The sequence below is a fragment of the Athalia rosae genome, chromosome 3, assembly GCF_917208135.1.
Source record: "Athalia rosae chromosome 3, iyAthRosa1.1, whole genome shotgun sequence".
Lineage (NCBI taxonomy): Eukaryota > Metazoa > Arthropoda > Insecta > Hymenoptera > Athaliidae > Athalia > Athalia rosae.
Window position 1 is genome coordinate 1573134 of NC_064028.1, and position 24924 is coordinate 1598057.

At 36.1% G+C, this 24924-nt stretch overlaps 1 protein-coding gene and 1 long non-coding RNA gene across 13 annotated transcripts; one reads left to right on the forward strand and one right to left on the reverse strand.

The window, feature by feature from the left end:
• The first annotated feature begins 122 nt into the window (after positions 1 to 122).
• On the forward strand, positions 123 to 24878 carry LOC105685502 (protein Gawky). 9 transcript variants are annotated; one of them, XM_012399635.2, is made up of 17 exons: positions 6553 to 6678; positions 6806 to 7078; positions 7767 to 7816; positions 7922 to 8034; positions 8191 to 8368; positions 8740 to 11136; positions 11388 to 11743; positions 11873 to 12224; positions 12581 to 13108; positions 13409 to 13863; positions 13943 to 14143; positions 14746 to 14904; positions 15610 to 16062; positions 16156 to 16476; positions 16642 to 16868; positions 16961 to 17333; positions 17482 to 24878. In XM_012399635.2, exons 4-17 carry the CDS (start codon positions 7966 to 7968, stop codon positions 17821 to 17823), a joined length of 6411 nt encoding a protein of 2136 aa, XP_012255058.2. In that variant the 5' UTR covers positions 6553 to 6678; positions 6806 to 7078; positions 7767 to 7816; positions 7922 to 7965; the 3' UTR covers positions 17824 to 24878. The 9 variants fall into 9 exon arrangements, with proteins under 9 accessions (XP_012255060.2, XP_012255059.2, XP_012255058.2 ...); XM_012399640.3 differs by lacking the exon at positions 6553 to 6678 and having other exon boundaries at positions 6849 to 7078; positions 16156 to 16246; positions 16325 to 16476; XM_012399637.3 differs by lacking the exons at positions 6553 to 6678; positions 6806 to 7078 and adding an exon at positions 123 to 331.
• LOC110116978 lies at positions 2543 to 6607 on the reverse strand. Of its 4 annotated transcripts, none has more exons than XR_007277332.1 (4): positions 6468 to 6607; positions 5194 to 6374; positions 3685 to 4400; positions 2543 to 2573 (listed from the first exon to the last, which is right to left on the reverse strand). It is a non-coding gene; the product is annotated as an uncharacterized LOC110116978 (long non-coding RNA). The 4 variants fall into 4 exon arrangements; XR_002305655.2 differs by lacking the exon at positions 6468 to 6607 and having other exon boundaries at positions 5194 to 5566; positions 5841 to 6089; XR_007277331.1 differs by lacking the exon at positions 6468 to 6607 and having other exon boundaries at positions 3685 to 3979; positions 4213 to 4400; positions 5194 to 6089.
• Positions 24879 to 24924: the final 46 nt, after the last annotated feature.

Sequence of the window (24924 nt, forward strand, 5' to 3'; positions counted from 1 at the left end):
ATCTGTACGGCGCATGTCTGTAACTACACATCTGTTAGCGTCTAACTGCGTATAAAATGAGTTGACAATCTATAACCGCACAATTATTTCATGTCAAGTTTAGCTGTTCCGGAGCTTTTGCCACTGTGCTTTTGGAGAGCAGTGGGGTCGTGGCGTCGCGTAACGGTAACCTTTTGAAACTCCGTGCAAGCAAAGCAAGCAATGGAGGCTCATTTCCAATAAAATTCCGTGGCTGTACGTAATGTGTTATTGAGCGTGTGAAGAGTGAATATTTCCTTGTGGATAGTGATACTTTCCTCGAACGTGAACGCCAGTGAACACATTGCCGTAGGTAAGTTAAAAAAGATCACCCTCAAGTACAACCTGTATCGCTAAATAGATACTTCAGCCTCTGTAAAAAAAATATAAATATAACCTATATATCTATTCGCTTTCAACACGTAGAGCTCTATATAGGTAGACATCTACATATATCCTTATATCCTCATACATATGTATTCACCTGTCATATATACGTACGTAAAAATCACGCACACAGTAGTTCAATTTATACATAAGGTATCCTCGCTTTTGTACATATGCGCCTCCAGGGGTTTCGAGCTTCGAATATTGTACATGCCTTTATTCATAGCTGTGAATATGAATGTGTATCATAGATATGTATTCGCAGATACATACTTCGATTCGATTCAGCTAACCAACCCATCCAATTAGCCAACCAAGCGTACAAGCAAAAGAAGCATGGTGCGAGCGTATGGCGCTGAAAATCTGATACAACTAGACGAGTATGATATAACCGTTTCGGCGTTTATGTCTGCAACGTAAAAACCGAAATCCAAAACTAATCTTTGTGTCATAATACACCTTGTGAAAATTCATTAATTTCACAGCGACTATCGACTTACGCGTAGCCCTTCGTCGCTTTCGACCAAAACTTCATCCCCTATTCCCTGTATTTATTCAGTCTTTTTCTGTAATTAAGTTTCACTTCATCAATGATCTTCGCCTAATTCGGGGTTATCGTCTATTGGCTCTCAGGATGATGATCATTATTTTCTAGGACTATAAAATTGGCAACAGCATATACTTATAGTCAAAAGTATTCCAGATCCCATCTTTATTAATTTTTCATTACGCACAATTATCATTTTCATTCCGGCACTCATAAACCACGAACGTGAAAGTCTGCATATAGCTTAGTTTATTATTATTATTATTGTTATAACTATTTTTCTATTATCATTTTCCTAGATCGTGTTCAAGCGACGGTATACCCCGGATACAGAATACTGTATAAAGCCTATGGGATTTAGAGCAGAAATCCGATTTTTTAGGTACCCACCTGTATTTTATAGGAAGATTTAAGAACTCTCCCGAATCAACGGTATAAGTTCACTGAATTTTTTTCCTGTAATTTCCTTTTTTACCCAGCATCAAAAAATTTTGTATTCCTGTTATATTTTGTTGATAACGCATCACGAAAAGGATGAAGAAAAACTCTTTCCAATTACAAATTTCTGACGAAGAATTATTATCTACTGATCGTTATATTTTACTGCTACTAAATCAGAAGTGGCGTAACTATTGTTGCTCCCAAATGTTACCGATGAATGACAAAATCAAGTACTTATGAGTAGCATTTTATTTTTTTTTTCTATCGTCTCCTCTTATTTTTATCTTATCTATTCATTTCATTCACATATCATTGCACGCGATATAATTGCTTGAGCACTAGGATGTAACATGATGAAAGTATAACGAACTAGTAGGAAAGAAACGGTAACCGAATTATGTTTATTATTATACGCCTATATTTATTTTCTCTCGTTTAAAACTAGGTCACTCAAAATAGGTCAGGGGATGCACAGCTATTGTTAATAGAATTTTATACCGGATGAATCTTATTATTATTAATTATCCTTCTTACCACCCTCTCTTTCTCTTCTACTCGCACACAGTTTCATATTATAATCCTTCCAAAAGTTTTGTTAAAAACTAGATGGGGTGTAGTTCGTAACAGAAAATTACACAATGATGTAATAAATATTATTATTATTACTAATATTATTCTTTTATGATAACAACGCGTTAAAACTTTCCTGAGGGGTTGCAAAATACAGAAAAAAAAAAACAGATTCGCAACGGAAGACGAATCGATTCTCTTATTCACCTAGAGGAAGTTTAATTAATACTTTATACTTGGCAGTAATTTTCGTACGTATGCAAAGTATGCATGGTGGGAGTGTCTGGAATGTGGTAGCCCGCGTTTCTGTACTTTTTTTCTTCCTTTTATCTTTTAAATCTTCTCGTCTTCCCTTCACCTCCTTTTAGCCTCTCCTGCCTCTGGGATCTGATTTTTTCCTCCTGTTATACTCTTATTCCTTTCAATTGCGGTCTTCCTTTTCTTCCTTTTCTTTTCTCTTTGTTTTACCAAAAGTAACTTTTCGACGTATACGTACGTACGTCGCGAATGAGATTCGTAAAACGGTCACGAGTCGCCGTCGTCTTCTCCTTTCTTCCGTTGAGTTTGTATTTTTTTTTCTTCTTTTTCTGTTACTCATACTGTAATTTCTCTAAAAAAAAACAAACTTGTGTTACGCATTTATAGTAACCAGATAAAAATAACGTGAAGGTGATTGAAGAATTTTTTGTCTCTTTGATTTTTTCTTTACATGATTATCATAGTTGTGTTACCTTATGTTACTTGGACGTTTTTAGTAAATCGAAATGGGTAATAAACGATTTGAATGGTTTAGTTGTAGGGGAGGAGAGTAGGAGTCAGGGAGCAATGTCCGCTTCGACGATGTGTGTACGTGTAATGAAATATTTGTAACACGAGTCTTTTTAAAAATACACAAACGCCGGATTTCAATATGGCGTGTTACATATACTATAATATTATTCAACGCACCTGATTTGTTCCATCGAACAATTTTTTATTGCTGATTTTCGGTATTAAAAAATTCTACCGTTAGACGTTTCAAAGTTACAATCGGCTTTGTTACGTTTTTCGATATTATTAATAATTATTATTGGGAGATTTTTTCCGTAAATAATTCTTATTCTGTAAGCGCGTCCTTTTCGTAAGCGTATATCATAAAGATTTATTAATACGTGATTCGATATCTCATAAAAACCTAAAAGAAAACAGTTATTCGGTATTATGTTATAAATTAAAGATGAGTCGTTTTCCAATGCTTCTTGTTATAAATTATGTTATAATTTTTCTGATAAGCATACATATTGGCGGTTGTGACCCTCGAAAAATATATAACAAGCGATAATGTACACGCTATCTTCTATACGTTTTTGTCATATCGATGAGCATATATTGGGTAATTATGATATACGTTTCTTTTAAAATGTTATATTACATACCGTTAATTTTTTTTTTCTTTTATATCTAGATTATTATGATATTTGAATAATAATCAGAGAAATAAACGATAATCGATCTTGAAGCGTTACAGATCATTATATAATAATTGAGCGATAATAATTTAGTTAACTTGTAATTTGAGACTTCTTTTTTACTTTTCGATTTTGAAAAGACACTAAATTCCGACAGGAAACGAGTAGGTAATCGCTTAGATCGTCGAAGCACATGTAAAAGACAATCCTATGGCAGGTGGAAAAAATATTAACGACAATCACAACTAGTTTAATGAATGAAAGTTGAATTACTGGTTACTGCGATCTCCGATTCAAGGGGCCCTTCAAATTTGAAGGAGAAAAAGTTTTCTCTGGGTCGCAAACTGGGGTCTTGAAAATCCGTATTTTTAGCGATGACTCGTCTCCAACGCTATCCAACAGACTGTCGATCGAATTCGTTAGTAGAATTGCAAATCCCCCCACAACTGTACGAAGCGTTTTTGCGACTTCGGTTTATTTATTATTCTTCTTTTGCTTGACTTTTCGTTTCTCGATTTTCAAGGAAAAATAAAAGTTTTATCTTGTACTGCAGCCGGTGCTAATCAATCTACGATAAAACGTGGGATTTTAATACTCTGTAGTATCAATTTTACAGTTAATTCCGTCATCACTTCTCTCAACATTGCTAAAAATAAATGTAACGTCGGTTAAAGAAAACAAAAAAAAAATATGAAACGAATAGAGTATCAATTATACAGCGTTACGTATTACAAGAAAAAAAGAAAAAAAAATCACAAACAGAAAGCAAAAAATAAAAAAAGCAATCCCCCTTCTACTAACGTTTTATCCATCTATCCATCCTCGCTCCATCGATCGGATAACGTTTCCGAGTTCCATTCTCATTTTTACCAACAGAATGGTCGGTTCCATCCGTTCATCGAAAAACTTGTAAGGACGACACAAAAGAAGCGCACCTAGCCAAGCGAGTTTGATTCAGTCTGTTACCTCTTTGCTAAATGTAAAATAGCCTGAGAATTCAACATATTGTATTGGATTACTACACACCTCTACAAGTAAAATTAACCACCAAGAAAGTAAGGAGAGGTGTTTTTGGAGGTTTATTTTCCGAGAAGAAAGGTGCATTTCACAACCCGTGCCCGGTTGACACGAATCTTATTTTCGACCGTAACTCCCCTTTCAGTAAATTCAACTTATCCTCTGAATAATCGATATGTTTTAGATTATTTTGTCATTTCATGAGTTTGTCGGGCTGTGAGATGAGCTTATGGTTGTTTGATAAGCCATCTCTAGTACGTTAATGCCAATAAATAAATTAGTAAATAAATATCGGTGAAAAATCTGAAATTATTCTTAGATTCTGCGACCAAGGGGCTCTCTTAGCCATCGCTGTGGGTCGGGTTAGCTATATGAAATGTATAATACATATGTATTTAGACACGTATATATCTCCGTACATAGATATATATATATATATGCATATATATGTATATACATGTATATAAAACGGTGTTGTAATAAATATTGCTTAGGATAAAACAGCGACTTGGTAGTACAGGGGCGTAAGGGGAATCAAGGGGCGGAGGGGGTAAAAAGTGGGGGGCGACCTTGCCCCGTGCGGCAACTGCTTGTTGCCAAGCTACTCAGTATATATAGCGTACAGTATATAAATATATATGTGTACACATTATACACACGTAGATGGTATGTACGTACACGGTATGTAATGCATACGTATAGGTATACCTATCTGTGTATGAACGTATAAAGACGTACAAGAATTATACACGGTATTATACATACCTATAGCGGGGTATGTATTTAGCAGCGTATATGCGTCTGTTTCTCTCTATATCATGTAATTATATATCCTCGGTCCATATATATATAATTCTCTATGCAATTGTATTTTCCATTTAAGAAGTCCGTATTAAAAGATATCGAGTTTCGAAGCGTAGGCGTCTCGGGATCTGGATTCTAGATGACAAAATTTACCCCTCGCTCTCGCCTGCGCCGACGATGGTAGGTAGATGTGCGATGCAGTCCCTAAGGCATCGCAACGCAAAAACATTGTAAAGCTCCCAAAAGTTCCGTAGAATCGAGTATCGTTATTGGATTCCTTTTTGGTTTAATATTGGGATATCAGGAAGTTGGGACGTGACCTTAGTATCGATACCTGCATGGACATGAACAAGAAATATAGTATATATTACATAGGGGAAAAACTTACAAAGCATTTTTAATATGTTCACAATATATCTAACGATCTAAGACATTTTTGGATAAATTCTTCCAATCATTGTCTCTTACAAATAGATTCAATGTTTTCCAAATAAATTTGTATACCATGTATACCATACATGCTTTCACTGTACAAGGAATATTTGTTGAAATACCTGAAGCTTTAATATTTATTTCTGCACTCGTAGAAATAATATTTATAAACTTACCAGAATTGTATAATTCTTTGATTATGTAAAAATGAATAACTCGATCATCGAGACGTTTTATTTGACGGTTGAGTTTACTGTTGAGGTTAGAATAATACGGCCATTTTGCCGCACGTTATGCAATCCTTTGTCCCATTTTAATCGTTGTAGAAAGTAGTAATGGAAAATTATCGAAATACATAAGACGATGTACGGTACCTGAGGTGGGTAAAATTTCATTCGTTCATTCTTTATTGTCATGTAAATGATATTCTGATTCATTCTCTCGTCAGGCTGCATTCATGAGGTTGGATCAATCGTAGGTGGAATAATTGACGGAACTGTAACTGAAAATTCAAACTAGAATAATTCCAAATTCAAACGACGGATGAAATAGATATATTATGTGTCACAATTGGAGTTTCGTTTTTGCCAATCGAAGAGGATGGTAAAATTGTGTGAATCTTCCCTTCCTTTCGCGGGATCCGGGAACCGGGGACGCCTCGGTGTTGCTCAGTAGAGGTGGTAGGGAGCTAAAATAGCCCCGCCCGCGACCTATGGAGTTGGATAGAGGGAGAGAGCAGACATATCGGATAACGATGCGATGAAGAGAGAAAGGATAAAGAGAGAGATAGAGAAATAAGGTACCTGTGTGCGTGAGTAAGTGTGTACAGGAGGGAGAGAGACAGCTATGTCAAAGTAGAAGGGGAGACGCGCGCCACAGGGAACGGCGTTCGCCCGACTAGTTTCTGCTGCTTGCCACGTATCTGGCAGATCAATAATTTCTGATCTCTCTAACCCACAATAAGCTCGACAAAATACTACATAAACATAATTAAATATAAACTAGTATATTAAGGTACGATTAACAATCATAAATTATTTAAAAGATCTATATTATTGTATATGCTATACGTAATAAGAAGGTATAAGGAAAACACTGTCAGGAAAAATAATTTAGATTCACTATGTACGTTTTAATATAGTATATGGCCCAACCTGAACTGAGGGTATAGAGAGAGGACATATCTTTTAGAAAGACAGTTAACTCTCAAGTTGGAAGACCCACGGTATTATGTCGAGAGTTAGTGAATCTGTGTTCTCTGTGAATGTGGTAGCGATCATAGCGATTAGTGCCTGTTGGAGGGAAGAGGTTCGTTCGCGGGAATAGCTCTGCTCGCACTCTAAAGCGAGTACGCTATTCCGCACTAGCGAAATAGCCCCAAAGGCCAGAACTGCCTGTTCTTCGGGCCCGAAGTGTAAGTCTTAACTTATCGTTAACACACATTGAATAGAAAATTATAGAATTTTTAATATTCGTTACTCTACTTAAAGTCGAACGAGCCACTCAAATACCTAGACGACGTCATCGTATGTTGTTTTTCTACGCTCTGGAAATTGTTATCTAACCTTTGCTTTTGCTCTATCTTGTACATCGTCTACGAATAGTTATGTCTGAAATGCCGCTGTGATCGCCACATATCATATATAGATTTTGACTGTTTTCTGAACGATCCAATAATTTTATTATAACCAACGTTATACTTCACATTACAACAGTGATCCTCCATTGGCTAGGTTTAATAAATCATCAATAACTTATTCGACTACTTTCCTTGGACAAGTATCCATGAATCAATAGTTAGGATAACATTACTTCACCGATTTATGTCCCACGATGCTTTTAGCTATAAATTAGCAATTATAGAGGCTAGTTAAATGTTACACGATTGAGTATCGGTAGGACTAATGTAATATTATCTTTCGACCATACATGCAGGAGATTTAACGGAAAGAATAATGTGCTCGCAATATCCAAACAAGTGACCAAATTATATTTCAATCATGTTTCAACGTGTTGCAAAACTCCTCGATAGTGCCAATTTAGTTTTGTATCACCAATCTTGTGTAGCACCGACCTTTTAAATTTTTTCCATGTGGTTTCAGATCTCTACTGGCATGGAGCTAGGAGCGCACTGATAGTGATAGTCTAAGAGGTAGGAATATACTTAGAAAATATCGCAAAGTGATTTGGTGTCCCGGCAGACAGCTAGTTTGCGATTGATTTGAATAGATAATAACTGGTTATTCTGTTTATGCAGATCTTGGTTTCTATGCATTGCCTGCCAAAGAAGAACTGAGCCCAATGTTTCCACACAATTCTAGTTCACATGAGATTTCTACTGAAACAAATGCCTTCGTACAAAATTCCAAGGTAAGTTGTAGCCGTTATTCTTATGACATGAGAAGAGACTGAATCGTTTTCTAGCTGATAAGATGATGTTTTCTCATTAATTTTCTGGTGTAATGATTGTTCAATATTTAAAAATCGTATTTTTTTCCAATCTCATTTCTTTTATTTTGTCTTCAGGGGGATGTAGTAGTATTAATGGCAAGTAGTCTGAGTGGGGTGGAGGAGGGGAGAAGACCAGTCAGCGTTAGGTTCTGTGATATCGAATCCACAAACAACGGTAATATGACAGCACCTACTAGCCACCCCGTCGCTACCACTACCAATGACTTCTTAACCGTCCTGCCACGCCAATCTGGTAAGTATTTTATCATGAAAATCGATAAAGTGCTATTTTAAAAGTCGCCTTAATTCTCCATTCTTTTGTGTTGAAAATATTTAGAGTTTCAAACCCCACGTCTACTTCGTTTCATAACTTTGTGAGGTATTATTATTAAGACTATTTTCTGATATGAGATTCAGTTCAAGCTTCTTTGAGATGACGTTCCTTTATTGTTTGTCTATTGATTCTGTATTGAAAAAATCCAGTTGCACTTGCGGTAGATGGTACACATAGAACTCAGCCTTAATATCGAGAGATGTACAAGCAAGGCCTACTCTGTGAACCATTAAATAGATGAAACAGTTCGGCGGCTCCTGCAAAGTTGCTGATTTTTGTCGTTCTTTTAGGTGAGCTTGGCTCAGCGGCTGAAGGCAAGGCCTGCCAGTCAGTGGCGTCAGCAATCACAAAAAATCCAACAAATCACCTTCTAATCTACGATAATAATAATAAACTAAATAACCACAACAATGCAGAACATAATCATCACAAATACAGAAAGCAAAACAGACCGGGTTCGCCTGGGCAGCTGGAAAGCTCCGCCGATAACTCTAAGTCTATTTCTAAGCTGTTAAGTGATAATAAGAATAGCTTTAGTGATCTAAGCGTTAGGGTACTACAAGTAAGTCTAAATTTAAAAGTGACAAGGGGCGAAGTACGTCAATGTGCGGAGGAGCCTAGCCTAGTTAGGATACCCAAGTCTGATTGCCCCCCGTTGCTGTCGCGCGAATCGTCCTTTGTCAACAATTACTCCTTACTAGGGTCCCGCCTTGATGAGGGCGAAAACAATAACTTTAAGGCTAATCTTAGTTTCATAAGTAATAATAATTACTCCAAGTCTGTGATATTGCTCAGCTCAACCCGCAACGGAGACTACTATCTCCTCTCCGAAAGCGGCGGTGTCAGAGAAGGCACAGCTCTCGCAACTTATTTTCTAATTGAAGATGAAGGTACTTCATTTCCAAACCAATGGGAAAGTGTGAAATTGCTAGCTCTTAAGTACTCTCCTGTTACCGAGAATATTGGGATTTGCCGAAAATTTACTGAAAATGATTTTCAAAATGCTAAAATTGTGATCTTATACTCAGATTGCCATCTGTTTTGCCAAGATTATGATTTCCAAATTTCTCAGCGTGATCTTGACATCTCAGAGTATCGGCTGAACAAACCGATCGCTATCGGAAAACTATTTCAACTGCATTTTGACAACATCTCGACAATGGAATTGTCCCTCGCACAAGCTCAGAATTTCACCACCTGTTCTTCCATTACGCTTATCGTTTCGACAAACGAATCCACCTCTCTGCGATCTTTCATAGAAAATCTAACGACAGTTCAACCTTCTTTACGACACGCTACTGTGAACGAGCTGATGCAACGCATATGTGTTCCATTAATGATAGAATGTAAGGTTTATGTTAACAACGTTAGTAATAATAATAAAATAAATAATAATAACATTATTATCGGAGAAGAAATGAATATTAATAACAATAATCCAGATGTTATCGAAGACATTGTTAACGTCGCTGTGTGCTACAAGACTAGTTGTACTATGACTACTAATTATAGGCTAGGATTTCAAAATGATGGTATTAGCTATACCCAAGCAACAATGTTTACTGTTGGTGCTCTTTCATTTCAGGATAACAATAAGTCTAACAAGCCTCTACACGCTAGCTTTAAGGATGATAAGTATCAAGTGTCTACTAAGATCGACGATAAGTTTAACTATAACGTTAAGTCTGTATCTAAGTTTACGCTAAGTGTTAGGTTTAGTGATAAGTCTGAAACGTCTCACGCTACTCGACTCAAGAAATCTGACGATAAAATGCACGTTCTGTCGGCTGTTAACATTCCTACACTGACTACCTGCGAGCCTACGATGACGCTTAAATGCCAACCAGCCACCGTCGCATCCCAAACTAACACTGTACCTGCCTCTCAAGTGGAGAAACACTCAGATGTTGATGAAATTGTACTGCTGAAATCAAGTTACCTTAAATACGACCGTAAATCAACTAAAAGCAACAAAATTACATCAAACCATGACCAAAACCCCAAATGCTTCGTCTCCCTCAAGGAGGAATATTATGAAAATGACATGGACTTTTCAAATGCCCCGAAGAATGAAGACATCTTTATCGAGAATATCTCAGAACCTGTGAAATATCATCAGAAGACTTCGGAACATAATCCCGGTTGTGACATTGATAACACCAACGATGTTGCTGATGATTGTGATATTGACAACAAATTGTTGGAAATCGACAATCTGACTTCACAAGTGGATAAAACGACAAAGTTACTTGCTTATGTACGTGAACTGCTCTCTAGTTATCAGAAGGCTTACAAAAGCGATGTAGTTCGAACTGAAATTTTGCGCAAGCAACTCAAGCAAGCTCTGAAAAACATGTTCAATCGTCCATATTCTTGCAACGAATCTTATCGAGCCTCCCTGGAATACAAAAAACGCTGGGGTATCCCAGTTATTTTGGGCTTGGCTGGAGGAGGTGAAAGTTCACTCAACACTGGTGGTGCTGCTAACTGGGGTACCGCTCCTACTGCAGCTCCCAACAACAACAATGCCACTCAATCCAGTTGGGGTGGAACCCCGGGAAATCCTCCAGTTGGTACTGGACCTCCCAGTAACTGGGGCGGCAACAACGTCAATCGACCAGTAACTGCTAATCCAAACCAGAACCAAAACCAAGGACCACCCAGTAGCCAGAACAACCCAGGTGAGGGTAAGAAATCAGTCATTATAACATTATGTAATTCCGAATTTGTTACCAGGTTCACTAGCCATCGAGATACTATTTCTCTTGAAATGTTATCTTTTGATTCAAATCGTCAGATTCGAAGTTGAAATGAATAGAGCACATTGATTTTATATCCAAATTTGTTTGGATGCATATTCTATAATTCATGATCCAATTCGCATCTCACTCGCATTTCAACTGACGATATTACAACGCAATGTACTTTCTGACGTCAGGCAATGTGAACAAAGTAACCAATCCAAACCAATCTCACAACCCACAATCTGGACCACCAACGTCTCAGCCTAACAACACAACTTCAGGAAATCAAAATAATGGACAGTGGCCGCAAGGTAAATCTACCAATCTTGGAGGTCCTGGACAAAACCAGTCTTCTCAGAATAACAACAACCCAGTGCAACAACCCCAACAGCCGGGAAGTAACGCTAATAACAATCCAACTAATAGCGCCACACCTGCAACTGGAAATAGCGCAAGCACACCTGCAGGCAACAATCCCTCATCCAAACAACAACTCGAACAATTGAATACCATGCGAGAAGCATTGTTCAGTCAAGATGGCTGGGGTTGTGTGAGTATTTTTGTGAAAGTATGCTACTCTACTATTAATATTGAATTATCTCTTCGTTCTTTTTTGACTCATGCGCTGATGTATTGAGAAGATCTTGGAAAAGTTGTTTAGAGTTCCTTTTTTTTCCAGCAACATGTGAATCAAGATACAAACTGGGAAGTTCCGTCATCTCCAGAACCAAGCATGACCAAGGATGGCGTTCCAATGTGGAAGCCACCTGTGAATAACGGCACCGATCTTTGGGAAGCTAACTTGCGCAATGGAGGACAACCCCCACCGCAACAAACAGCTAAAACACCATGGGGACACACTCCTTCAACAAACATCGGGGGCACTTGGGGTGAAGATGACGATGCCGCTGACTCTTCCAACATGTGGACCGGAGCTCCAACTCCCAATCAACCTAATACAGCTCAGTGGCCGGGAGCAGCTACCAATCAGACCAGCATGTCTGGGGGAGGTGGCGGCGGAGGAGGAGGAGGTGAGTCAAAGAGAAAATTGTTATCACAAAATTCGAAGCAAATATTGGTTCTGTAAATCATTGTTGGAACCTGTAAGCGTGATATTCTTTGAAAGCCCGCTGTGGATCCTATATTATATTTATTGATTTTGTTATCTGCATCACAATGCAGTTGGATCGCTGCGACACAGGCTTTACTTTAATTTCGTTATGCATCGTCGATTCTCTTGCTGCTTATGGATTGGTCTCATTGTATTGCAATTCATGCCAGGCTTGGTATTGATACTTATATAGGTCGTTACCAAAATCGTACGGATAATACAATTACTGTATCTTGACAATAGAATTTCTAGTATTTTGTCACATTGTTTCCGTAGGATCCAGTTGGGGTGATCCAAGAATGGATCCCAGGGATCCTCGTGACCTGAGGTCTGTAGATCCTCGAGAGATGCGTGATCCACGAGACCATAGAATTTCCCTAGACCCGAGAGATCACATGAGAGTAATGGACCCTATGAGCCGCGATCCAAGAATGACCGACATGCGCGGTGATCCACGTGGTATCTCCGGTCGCTTGAACGGCGCCAGCGCAGATGCTATGTGGGGACAACCCCCTGGCCCTCCACATCACCAAATGGGCGGCCACCAACATCCGTCAGGTCCACCAGCTAAGATGGTTAATGCATCCAGCATGAATCAATGGGCAGCACCACCACCCAAAGAAATGATGCCAGGAAAACCATCTGGTTGGGAAGAGCCTTCCCCACCTACTCAACGTAGGAATGTTCCAAATTACGACGACGGTACTAGCCTTTGGGGAAATCCTGCACCAAACCCACGTGCTATGCCTGGAAGTAAGGTCTCGCATTGGAAAGACTTACCGACTCCAAATTTGGGTCGTGGAGGTACATTTCTAACATTTGATTTCAAGTATCTTGCTCGGTTTTCTTTTACTGATCTAGGTGATAGCTAAATTGTTGGATTGTCAAAAGATGGGATACTAAATCATTTTCTCTGTCGAGCTGTGCGCTTTTGTGTCTGTAGTTCATTGACAAAACCTTAAAATAGTTTTTCATAGCTAAAATTATCAAACGTATCATTGCTGGATTTTTACAAATATGAGAAAAGAATGTAGATAATTGAACCTTGGCTCAAAAATCCATTCTCAAATTCCTCATCATGATATTTATTGGACCACAACTTAGGTATGCCCTGTCCACCTGGAATGCCACAAAACCGAATGCCTGGTCAGCCAGGTATGAAACCAGATGTTGGCGGCCCTATGTGGGGTCATCCATCTGGTCCAGGCGGAGGTGGAGGTGCCGGTGGGGGAAGTGCTGGCGGGGGTGGCGTTGGTGGTGCAGGAAGCGGAGGTGGCGGTGGAGGCAGAAATGGATCCTGGGGAGATGGACCGCATGATACCGCTGGATGGGACGATCAAAAGACTCCTGCTGCATGGAACGAGCCTCCAATCAACCCTGGTTCTTCTTGGGGTGGTCCGTCAAGTCATAAACCGAAACCTATGGGACCCACTGGAGGGTGGGGAGATGCCGATATGGATCCTACTACCAGCTGGGCACATCCACCGAAACAAACTCTTACCAAAGAGCTGATATGGAGCAGCCGAGAGTTCAGATATCTCTGTGAATTAGGCTACAAAGTAAATATAACATCATGGTTACCGGTTTTCATCTGCCCGGCCTGATTTTACTCATCACTTCACTGATTCCATTTAATAGAAAGAGGATGTGGAAACTGCATTGCGGAGCCGTGAAATGAACAGAGATGAAGCGCATGAACTTTTGTCTCAAGTACGTCCTCTAGATCAGTGGCGTCGTCATGATACCCATGCAGGGTACGACCCTGCTAGTCAAGCCGCTGCTGCTGCAGGTTATCCACCAAGGTTTAATCACGTCGCACAACAGATGTCCTTCCCTCCGGTAAGCTACACCATATTTTCCATTGCTAACAGCTCATTTATTCTGTCATGGTTTAGAAATCTTGACAAGTAAGCGATTAATTGTCTTGATATAAAAATACCGAATCGTTCATTTCATTTGAAACTATTGTATGTAACTGAGCCAAGATAATATGACCAAGATAATACAGAATACATGCGCTAGCAAGATTAGAGTGATATCGTTGAGTGAAATTGAATAACATGTGAAGTTGTGCAAATTTAAATTTCTAACCGGTGTTTTGTTTGAATTAACATTGATTGGCCATCGGATAAATAATAGTTTGGTTTTTAAACGGTGAAGGTACCACGAGCTCCAATAGCAATAGATGATGGTAAGATACACAGCCTTGTGGTATATAGCTTCATGCGAATCAAAACACATTCTAAAATTATTTTTCATCGCAAGAATATATATGCGAATGATTTATTCTCGAATTCAATCATGACTCGCCAATCATATTCGTGGCCAATCATATTTCCAAGGCTGTGTATGGATGTTACGTCTATGATATGATAGTTATAAGAATGGGAGAGGAGAGCTTAGGAAGGGCAAGGGGTATAGGGTGTTCGTATTGAATACAGGGGGCCGGAATGCCTAGTGTCGGCGCCACCGGTGGTATGAGTGGTACCGTCGCCAGTGCCAGCCTACTCAAACTTCAACAACAACAGCAACAACAGGCAGCTGTTCAGTTGCAGCAACAACAACCCAGTGTCACTGCACCGCAGCCACCTTTCAATCAGGTGAACTTCGTGATCTGAAAAACATTTTCACAAATCTGCCACTTTTTACTCACTTATTATGATTATGATTATCACTAGTATTGTTGTTGTTGTTATTATTATTATATTATTATCATTTCTATCTCTAATGAAAGTGCTATTTCATTCAGAATTCCGTAGACGATGTAGATACGACTGTTAAGCTGGATGAAGTTTCAAAGACCAATAATTGTTTACGTCTTTCATTTTTCTTTAGAACCAAAGATATATTTTTTTTGTTTGTTTTTTCGTAGAAACTTGTTAATTTGCTAACGTTTTTGTAGGATTTTTGTGATGAGCTTACAGTTTTTGCCTGTGTAATGAGTCCTGAACGAAATTATTTGGCTTGTGGCGTTGCATGAATATTGGCTATGCTTTTTTGAGATATATGTTATTGTTATCAATTTTCCAAATTTTCCAAATTCGTCCGAATTTATATGCATTCGAAAGGATTCGATGTCCAAGAGTCTTCTCAATTTGCTTTTATTTCACTTTGTTTTACAAGACAAACCTGAAAACTTTTGCAAGCATTAATTTTTTTCATTACCCACACTAAGATGGGTGGTGCTTACCTTTACATTCTGAGTTTGATTTTCATTATTTTTCTACTTCAGTAATTCTGACGATTTATCACTGCATCAGCCGATAGTACATTTTTAAATATAATTGGAATTTTTTTGTGCACAGACTTCCAGAACCCCGCAAAATCAACCTAGTACTGCACAACTGAGGATGTTGGTTCAGCAAATTCAATTAGCTGTCCAAGAAGGTTATTTGAATCATCAGATCTTGAATCAGCCACTGGCTCCGCAAACTTTGATTCTGCTTAATCAGCTTTTGCAACAAATCAAAGTTTTACAACAGTTGCATCAACAGCATTCAGTGCAAGGTTCATTAAAAGGAAATAGCCAAAATGTGCTGCAAATCAGCGTACAGATAACCAAAACTAAACAACAAATTGCCAATCTACAAAACCAAATCGCTGTTCAACAAGCAACATATATGAAACAACAACAACAACAGCAACATCCGGCAGCTCCATCACAGGCATCTGATTACTACAAATCATCGGTTCACGATCCAATGTCTGCACTGCAGAATACCTTTACAGACTTGACCATGAACAAAGAGCCTCCAGTGGTGAGAAACCGTTTGTTATATTTGTCAAGATTTTTCAAAGCTAAGCAGTCAAAGGAATTGCATGTATCGAACAATTTTATATTCCATCCGCAGAGCCAGCAGCAGTCACGTCTGAATCAATGGAAACTACCGTCTCTGGATAAGGATGGAGATCTGGGTACTAATGAATTTTCACGAGCTCCCGGTACTACAAGCAAACCTCCCACTACACCAGTTGGTCTCAGTCAATCACACAGCAGTCCTAACATGAATCCTTTACTAGGACAAGGAGACGGGACCTGGTCTTCCAGACTCGGTGACAGCGGATGGCCAGATGCTGGTACCAGCGATTCTACAGATGGTAAAGATTGGCAACCCGGTGGTGCTGCTTTCACCGATCTGGTACCAGAATTTGAACCTGGCAAGCCATGGAAGGTAATCCACTCCCAATACCTCCAGCAATATGTATCGATAATTGGATGCCACAAGTTTGCAAAAATTTTAAACAGTAAAAATTCAACTAACGCTCGTCAGGTATCACTTATCGACGGTTAGTTTGTAAGGATTGTTCGGGTCCACCTATATTTGAAATTGTTTTAGGGGAATCAGATGAAGAGTATTGAGGATGATCCAAGTATTACTCCCGGATCGGTAGTCCGCTCACCCCTATCGCTGGCTACTATCAAGGATCCTGATGCGATATTTTCATCGAGCACGAAAACCTCTCCACCACCTTCGGCTAATGCAGATACTTCGATTCCCAGTCTGAGCAACTCCACATGGAGTTTTAATCCACCCGCTGCCACAACGCCTAGCGCGTTTGCCAGGTACGTTTAAAAGACTTACAAAGAAAGAACTCTCACAAGCTGTTTCATCAATTCCTATCAGTTAAATCAATTATTTTTCCTTCTTTGAACAGTTCCAAAAATACATGGGGTGAAACTGCTCCACCACCTACTGCGGTAACATCCGAGTTATGGGGCGCTCCGATGAGCAAGGCTCGCGGCCCTCCACCCGGATTAGGCAGCAAGGGCGGTGCGACTTCGAGCAATGGGTGGGCTGGATTATCCGGAGTTGGACGTTCCTCCAGTTCTTGGGGTCTCCAGACTGGTGCGGTAGCTAATGCTGGCTGGGTTTCGACTTGGCTTTTACTCAAAAATTTGACACCACAAATTGACGGTTCCACGCTGAAAACGCTCTGTATGCAGCATGGACCCGTACAAGACTTTAGACTATATTTGAACCACGGGATAGCTCTGGCTAAATATTTATCCAGGGATGAAGCTATTAAGGTAAGTTAGTGAACCAAAGGAGAGAGCCAGAGAAAAATAACACAAACAAACAACGAAATTCATCGGCTATGCGAACTCTGTTCGTTGATCCCTGAATAAATTGTTTAATGCACAGTGGTGTCATGTTTGAATGCTTTCATTTGTTTAGGCACAAGGAGCATTGAACAATTGCGTGCTCGGCAACACGACGATATTTGCGGAATCTCCAGCTGACAGTGAGGTTCACACGCTTTTGCAACAGCTGGGTCATGGTGGACAACAACAGACCGCAGGTTCGGCCGGTTCCGGCTGGGGTCTCAGACCGACGAGTAAGGCTGGTCCACCCCCAGATACATGGGGCGGCAGCTCGAGTCAACTTTGGGGTGCTCCGCCAGCTAGCAATTCACTATGGAGTAATGCAGGCATCGATAGCGGCGATCAACAACGAGCAACGCCAAGCTCGCTCAACTCTTACCTGCCCGGTGATCTCTTGGGAGGTGAGTCCATGTAGGGAGCCCCCGGTATCATGTGAAACACACCGAATACTCAATACTTCTCGACACTAATGTCAGATGCAAGGAATAGAACGATGTAACTTCGATGAATTACGACTCGCATTTCTATATGATTGTGACCATATACAATTAAATTTTTTTTTTTCAATGTTTTTTTTTCTTGTTTCGTTTTGCTAGAATTTTACTACGTTTTCCATAATTGATATCACAACCGATAGTAGATCGTATTTTGATATATTTACCTCAAAACTTGATATTTCAAAATTTGAGTATTTATCATGTTTTGAGGAAAACTGTACTGAGAGAATACAAAAAAAAATTAAGTAAAAGTCGTTAGATGTCATATGCCGAAAAAAGTGACAATTAAGAACATTTTTATTGGATTTAGATGAAACTGTTGAAAGTCTTCTTGTAATGTCAATTACATTGTAGGGACACAAATTGATGAATTACGTAACTTTTATCTTTGACCAAGGTCACATAATTGGGGGAAAAAAAGAATGAATTAAGAAACAAGAAGAAAATACAGCCAAAAAGATGTTACAGTTACAAGGATATTTAATTATGGTTATGTGACGACGATAGTCAATTTCTTTGATTCAACCTCCATGAGAAGACCCCGTGTGCTTCCCACGAGTCATAACAGGTTCCAGGGATCATTCTCTTGATAATGGGATATACTATGCACGCAGTTTAAGTAGAAACCACCCAGATCATTAAAAGCGAAATAAAGGAAGAATTATTTCGAAGTTTAATAATTATGTATTCATATATAATATACATCATATATTATATATAAATATGAACCCGAATCTTGTCGTGAAGTTTTAACTACTCTAAACAAAAGCAAAAGAATGAAAGAAAACAAACTCGCATGCTATGGGATATTTTGGTTGTCTCTATCAAATTGCTGTATCGGTCCATACAGAATTAATAATGTCTTAGATCGTGTCTAAGAGTGTTTCATTTTATTACTCGACAGTCAAAGACTGCGTAGCGAGTATCAAACTTAGACTGTACCAATCTAATCAAAACTTTACGAGCATTGACGTCTTTGCTTGTTGAGCTTTTAATAAAGCAAGGACGCAACGATACCAAATGTTATCGCAATAACATAAATTTTATTATATTAAACAGAATGAAAGAGAGAAAGAAAGCAAGAAAGAAAGAGAAAAAAATTAAATTAAAAAATAATAATAATAATAAAAATGAAACTTATGTAAATCTAAAAATGCCACCTGTCGTGCCAATGTTCAATGTGTCTCTGTACCATTAATTATAGAGTTTAAAACTTAAAAAAAAAAAAAAAAAAAAAACTACAAAAAATACAAAAAATAGAAAAAAAAACCGAAATATTAATTTAAAAGAATACGTTCAAATCGAAAAAAAAGAAATAATAAAATAGATAAATAAATTTATCGCCAAATACCTTCCGAAGTATTGGCGGGCCTCTTGTGATATGAAAGGCAGAAATGGTCAAACGAAGTCTAATAACCGGTCATTTTATCGTTTGTCAAAGAACATGTTCGCGTTGTATATCAAAGTTCTTGTTCAAACGATACTACGATTTCTAAAGACACGCGCAATAAAACAGCGAATTAAACCCGGAAACAATCTCCCAAGACGGAGACCAATCAACATAAATAAATTTAGAAGAAAAAAAAAGGAAAAAAAACCGCGCAATACAATGATGGAATCACACACACATACATAAAACACACAAGACACATACCTATACGTTTAAACTAAAAAGAGTACATAGCATTAAACTTAATTTAAGTGAATCTAAAATTAAGTTGAAAAAATATATATATATCTCTATCTATATATATTAAACTATGACAAGCCAATCTCAAGACAACGCCGCTCGTAGGAGCCGTTCTATATTAAAAATTGATTTACTTAATAGAATTGAAAAAGAAAAGTACTAACTACGATTAAAGGAAAAAAAAAAAACAAAAAAAAACAAAAAAAAATAAAAAAAAAAAAATAATAAAGAAATAACAATTAGTCTTTAATGCTAAAAAATACTAAATCCACATGCTAACGATTATGAACTTAAGTATAAGTACGAATAGATAAGTAACTACATATATATTTAACTATGATAAAGAAAATTTATTACATTATACATACTAATAATTAAAATATATAAAATAAGAAGAAAAAAATAATATTAATAATATTAATATTAATAATATTAATTAAGGGCTGGGAGGGGGGTAGAATTATATTCAGGCCTGTCAACTGCAGCGATACATCATCTTATTTGTGTGACATATTTATATTCGTCAGACGGTACGTTTTTTTCTTTTTTTTTTATTCCTGCTTTCGATTGGTTTTCATTTTGGATGTCTACGCGGAACTGCTTTCTAAAATGCCCCCTGTGTGAATCAGTAATAAAGTTAGCGAAAATCGCCACACACATTCACGATGTCTCTTGACGGGAAGAAAGGATTAATAATAATACTAATACTAATAATAATATTAATAATAATAATAATGATAATGATAATAATAATAATAATAATCTGACAAATGCTGGGACAAAGTTAAGTAACGATATGCGTGAGGAAAAAATATGAAACACTAAATATATATAATATATATACATACACACACACACACACACACATACATACATGTATGCGCACACATATATGTGTGAATTCTTGAAGGAGGGAAAGAATGATAATACAAGAAGAAGAAAACAAGAAAAAAATTAATTAACGATAACGATACATTGAGAGTGGGAAATGGCGTAGTTGAGTAATTTATTTCAAAAGATTCAATTTAGAATTTTAGGGAGATATTTGTTGTGATAATAATATTGAACTCTAGGGCTTAGTTTAGAATTCCTCTAAGCGTTTGAGGAAAGAATAAGTGAGTAAGTAATTAAACAAACAAAAAAAAAAATGAATAAATAAAAAAAATGGAATAAGGCATACATATATATAAAAAATATATATTGTCTATATTATTAATATTATTATTGATTGATCTATTATTATCTATACATATATTGCATATTAATCAGTAAGGAAACATGAAAAAAAAATTCTATATTATCGTACACACATCCTTAAATATAAGTAATGCAACAATACGGTTTTTAATATTAATATATTTATTATGAGCTATTAGCTATTGTCTATTATGATTTATTACTATTATTATCGAAAATTATTATTATTATTGCCTCTAGTGATTATTATGATTATTAAACGTTGTGAAAGATATGTTGGTAGCATGAGAGTGAGGTGCATGAAGCGCTGTATTGCAAACAAATAAGAACACGAAGTTAGAGTTTCTTGCTAAGAAAAATGAAAAAAAGTCAGAAATAGAGATAGAGAGAGAGGGGGAAGCACATCGATACGTATTAAAAAAAAATTAAAAAAAAAATGAATAAATAAATTTCATCAATACTCTCCAATTGACAAACTCGTATGGTTTTCGAACAGAAAATCAGATCACATAGCGTTACAATAATGAGAAAAAATTAGAAAAAGAAAAAAGAAAACCAAGGAAGAGAGAGATAAATGAAAATACAGTCTACTCGTATCTTAACAAATCCGATGCCATACGCGGGCAGAACTTGAATTGATTGGCATTATATGGACAAAATTTCGAAATGACATTTAAATATAAATACGAAAAAAGAATGGTAATTTAAGAAATTAAAAAAAAATTGAATAAAATGAAAAAAAAAACCACACTTGCAATGTGATATCTCGTGTCTTGTCTGACGAGACGTTTTAAAATAGTTGGCGTTTGTTCTTCGTGTAAGTTAGGATGAGAGAAAGGAAGAAGAGAAAAATACATGTAGAAAAAGTAAAAGTAAAACACGAAATTAAAAAATACAACATAAAAATGAATAATTCTAATTAAATAAACAATAATGAAGCCGCATGAGCGAATGTTCATAGAGAAAATCATTGTCATGTGGCTCAAATCTCGTGATTAGAATTTGGGTGATATGTATATCGATTTTTTCCGCAGTTTTATTTATTGTAGGCCGATACTTTATGCGTCGCGAACAGCAGGAATATTTTTTAAAACTGCCACAAATTATTATTCTCGTAAGGTATTTTGTTAAAAAAACTAGAGTCTTTTTGTCAAAAGCGTATAATAATAATAGTAATCTGTAGGATCTGACTCCACATGCCATTTTAGCTCGTAAGCGTTTTCAATGAATTAGATTATTAATATTAACATTATCATTATTATCACTATTATCACTATTATCATTATTATCATTATTATTATTATGCTGAAGAAATTCTATTTTATTTCATTTTTTTTTCACTTTGTTTTTATTTTTATCAATCTTATATTGGGATTCGCGGTAGACTCCACTTCGAACACGACCAAATAGGAAAGCTAGTAGCGGTGTAGGTAAACTATAAAAAAAAAAACTAATAAAAAAGAACAAAAAAAACAACTAGTTATTATAGTTATCATATTATTACGGTGTATAAATATAACACATGAATTACTGTATGGGTATATATACCTTAGGTTTAAAATGAACTTTCAAATCTTACTTTTAATGTTCCGTTCAAGCCAAAATGATTTTTATTCACACCGTTTTGCTCATCGGTACAGCTTGTTTTACAATATCATGAAAAAAAGAATAATAAAAGAAACATATGTTAAATACATGAATAATCAACTTCGTTTAGCTCTAGATGGGCTGAATATCTGTTCAGAATTGCGTGTAAGATTAGTAGAAAAAACATGAAAAAAAAAGGAAACAAAAGAAAAGAAAAAACATATATTTTGAATAATTTTTTGGTTGTACTAAAATGTGAAATGCGTGTGTAAAGAAAAATTCTTCACTTCTGAACCCAGTAATAAAAAATAGAGATTGAAGCAAAGTAATGAAAAAAAAAAGAAAAAGTAACAAACGAACCTCAAGGTTTTACTAGTAAATGGAAGTATTCTCTTCACAGTGTTCGTTCCGTTTGTTGTCAGGGGTCAACTAGTCTAAATACCCGGTTCCCAGAGACAATCGGATCAGGCTTCATGAAGTATTTTATTTTATTCTATTGTGGTAGATTTGTTTTTTTTACATTTTTTTTTTTTTTGTTATCTCCTGCAACAGCATATTAATCCATCAAAATGTTACGGATATACGTAATTATTGTCCCTCAATTATATTTGTACGTAGAGAAGAGAGGTCTTTCTCTCTTATAAGTTTTTATTTTTTTCTTAGGCATCGTTACACAGTATGGCAGAGAGCTCGTACCACTGATAGACAATGATCAGTACTATTAGTTCTATTAACTAATATATATACATACGTATTGCTAATAGTCAATTGATATATTGGGGTGAAAATAAATGTGTAATTGATAACAGGTGACAAAAGCAGGAAATATAGTAAGATAGAAAAACGAAAGAAACAAAAAAATCATGTCTCTAGATCAGTGGATATCTGAGATCCTCGACATATACATATTTCTTTGGGTTATTAATTAGATTTGATTATTTCTCAATAATATCTGCAGATCCACTGACATTTCCGCTGACATATCCATCAATAGGAACGACCTCTTTGTATCAATCTGTGATCTCTGAATATAAATCAGTGAAAAAGTCTGGGTCTACGGGCCACTGACTGTGCTATGTTATTGGTTGTACGCTGTACCTATGAAGGCAGCACCTTAATAATTCCTTATCACTGCTCTTAATATACCACTTATTAAATCTAATTAATCATAATAATAATAAGATAATATTATTAATTCTTTATATTTTTATTTTTTATGATGAAAATGATAATGAAAATGAAACAAAAAATAAGTAAAACAAACAAAATAAACAAACAAATGAGTAAATAAATGTGAAGAAAAGAATAGAAAATACCAATTAAAAAGAACGAAAAAAATACAAAAAAAAACAAATTAAAAAAAAATGAAATTATAATAATACACCCTTAACTTTCTTAGTCGAATGGATACTTACGGAGTCAGTGGACGAGACGTCTATGAAAATATCTAAAATCACGTTCCAAGGCTCATATTGACCAAAAATCTAATATTTATAAATTAATTATTTATCAATTATATCACAATTAATTAATTATCGTCTGTGAAAAAAATTATTCACATCGCGTATACATATACACACATTATATTTAATAAGGTATACTGTTGAAAAATAAACAAGAAGAAGAAAATAAAAATGAAAAAAAAACAAACAAATAAGTAAAATAATAAAATAATATACATATATCTGTATATACATACTCATGCGACAAAGAACAACGTCATGTAATGAAATGAAAAATGTAATGGTGGAAAAATTCTTATTTTGAATACATTTCGAAGTTCTCTTTCTCTGTAATTGTATGATGGATGTTTAAGAAGGGAAAAGTTCAATTAGTTCAAAATAATGTTAACAATCAAATTGATTCGATCTTTGGCATACGTTCGACTGTATTATTATTTTCATTATTATTATTATTATTATTATTATTTATGTTTTTATTACTACATCTATACTGTTATTATTATTATTATTTTTATCATATCAATTTTTATCAATATTATTATTATCATTATAATATGTTATTAAGTTTTATTAATATTTTTTTTTCTCTCGACATAACGAGGATGAATCAGAGTTATGAAATGATCACTGGCCATATTGTTGATGTAATCATAGATTGGTAATTCACTGAACGAAAATTGAAGAACAAATTAAAAAAAGAAAGAGAAAAATCAAAAAAAAAAAAAAACCATTACCAATATCTGTTTACACTTATTATATGCTCAATGCAGGCTGCTCATTGTTCACACAAAGTATGTCATTAGAATATCTCCTCATCGTTGCTGTCAATCAGACAACAATATATATATATATAATTATATATATATATATATATATACCTACTTGTCAAAATGTCAAACACCAGATTTTTAGTAAAAAAAAATTGAAGAATAAATTAAATAAATACTTCAAAAAACAACCTTGATGATACAAGAGGAATGAACGAAAAAAAAAACTAAAAAAAAAAAAAAAAAAGAAAACGAAAGAATAGAAAAATCTACAATAAGATTATTAATGACGGATAAACCCAGTTCAAATTTAGT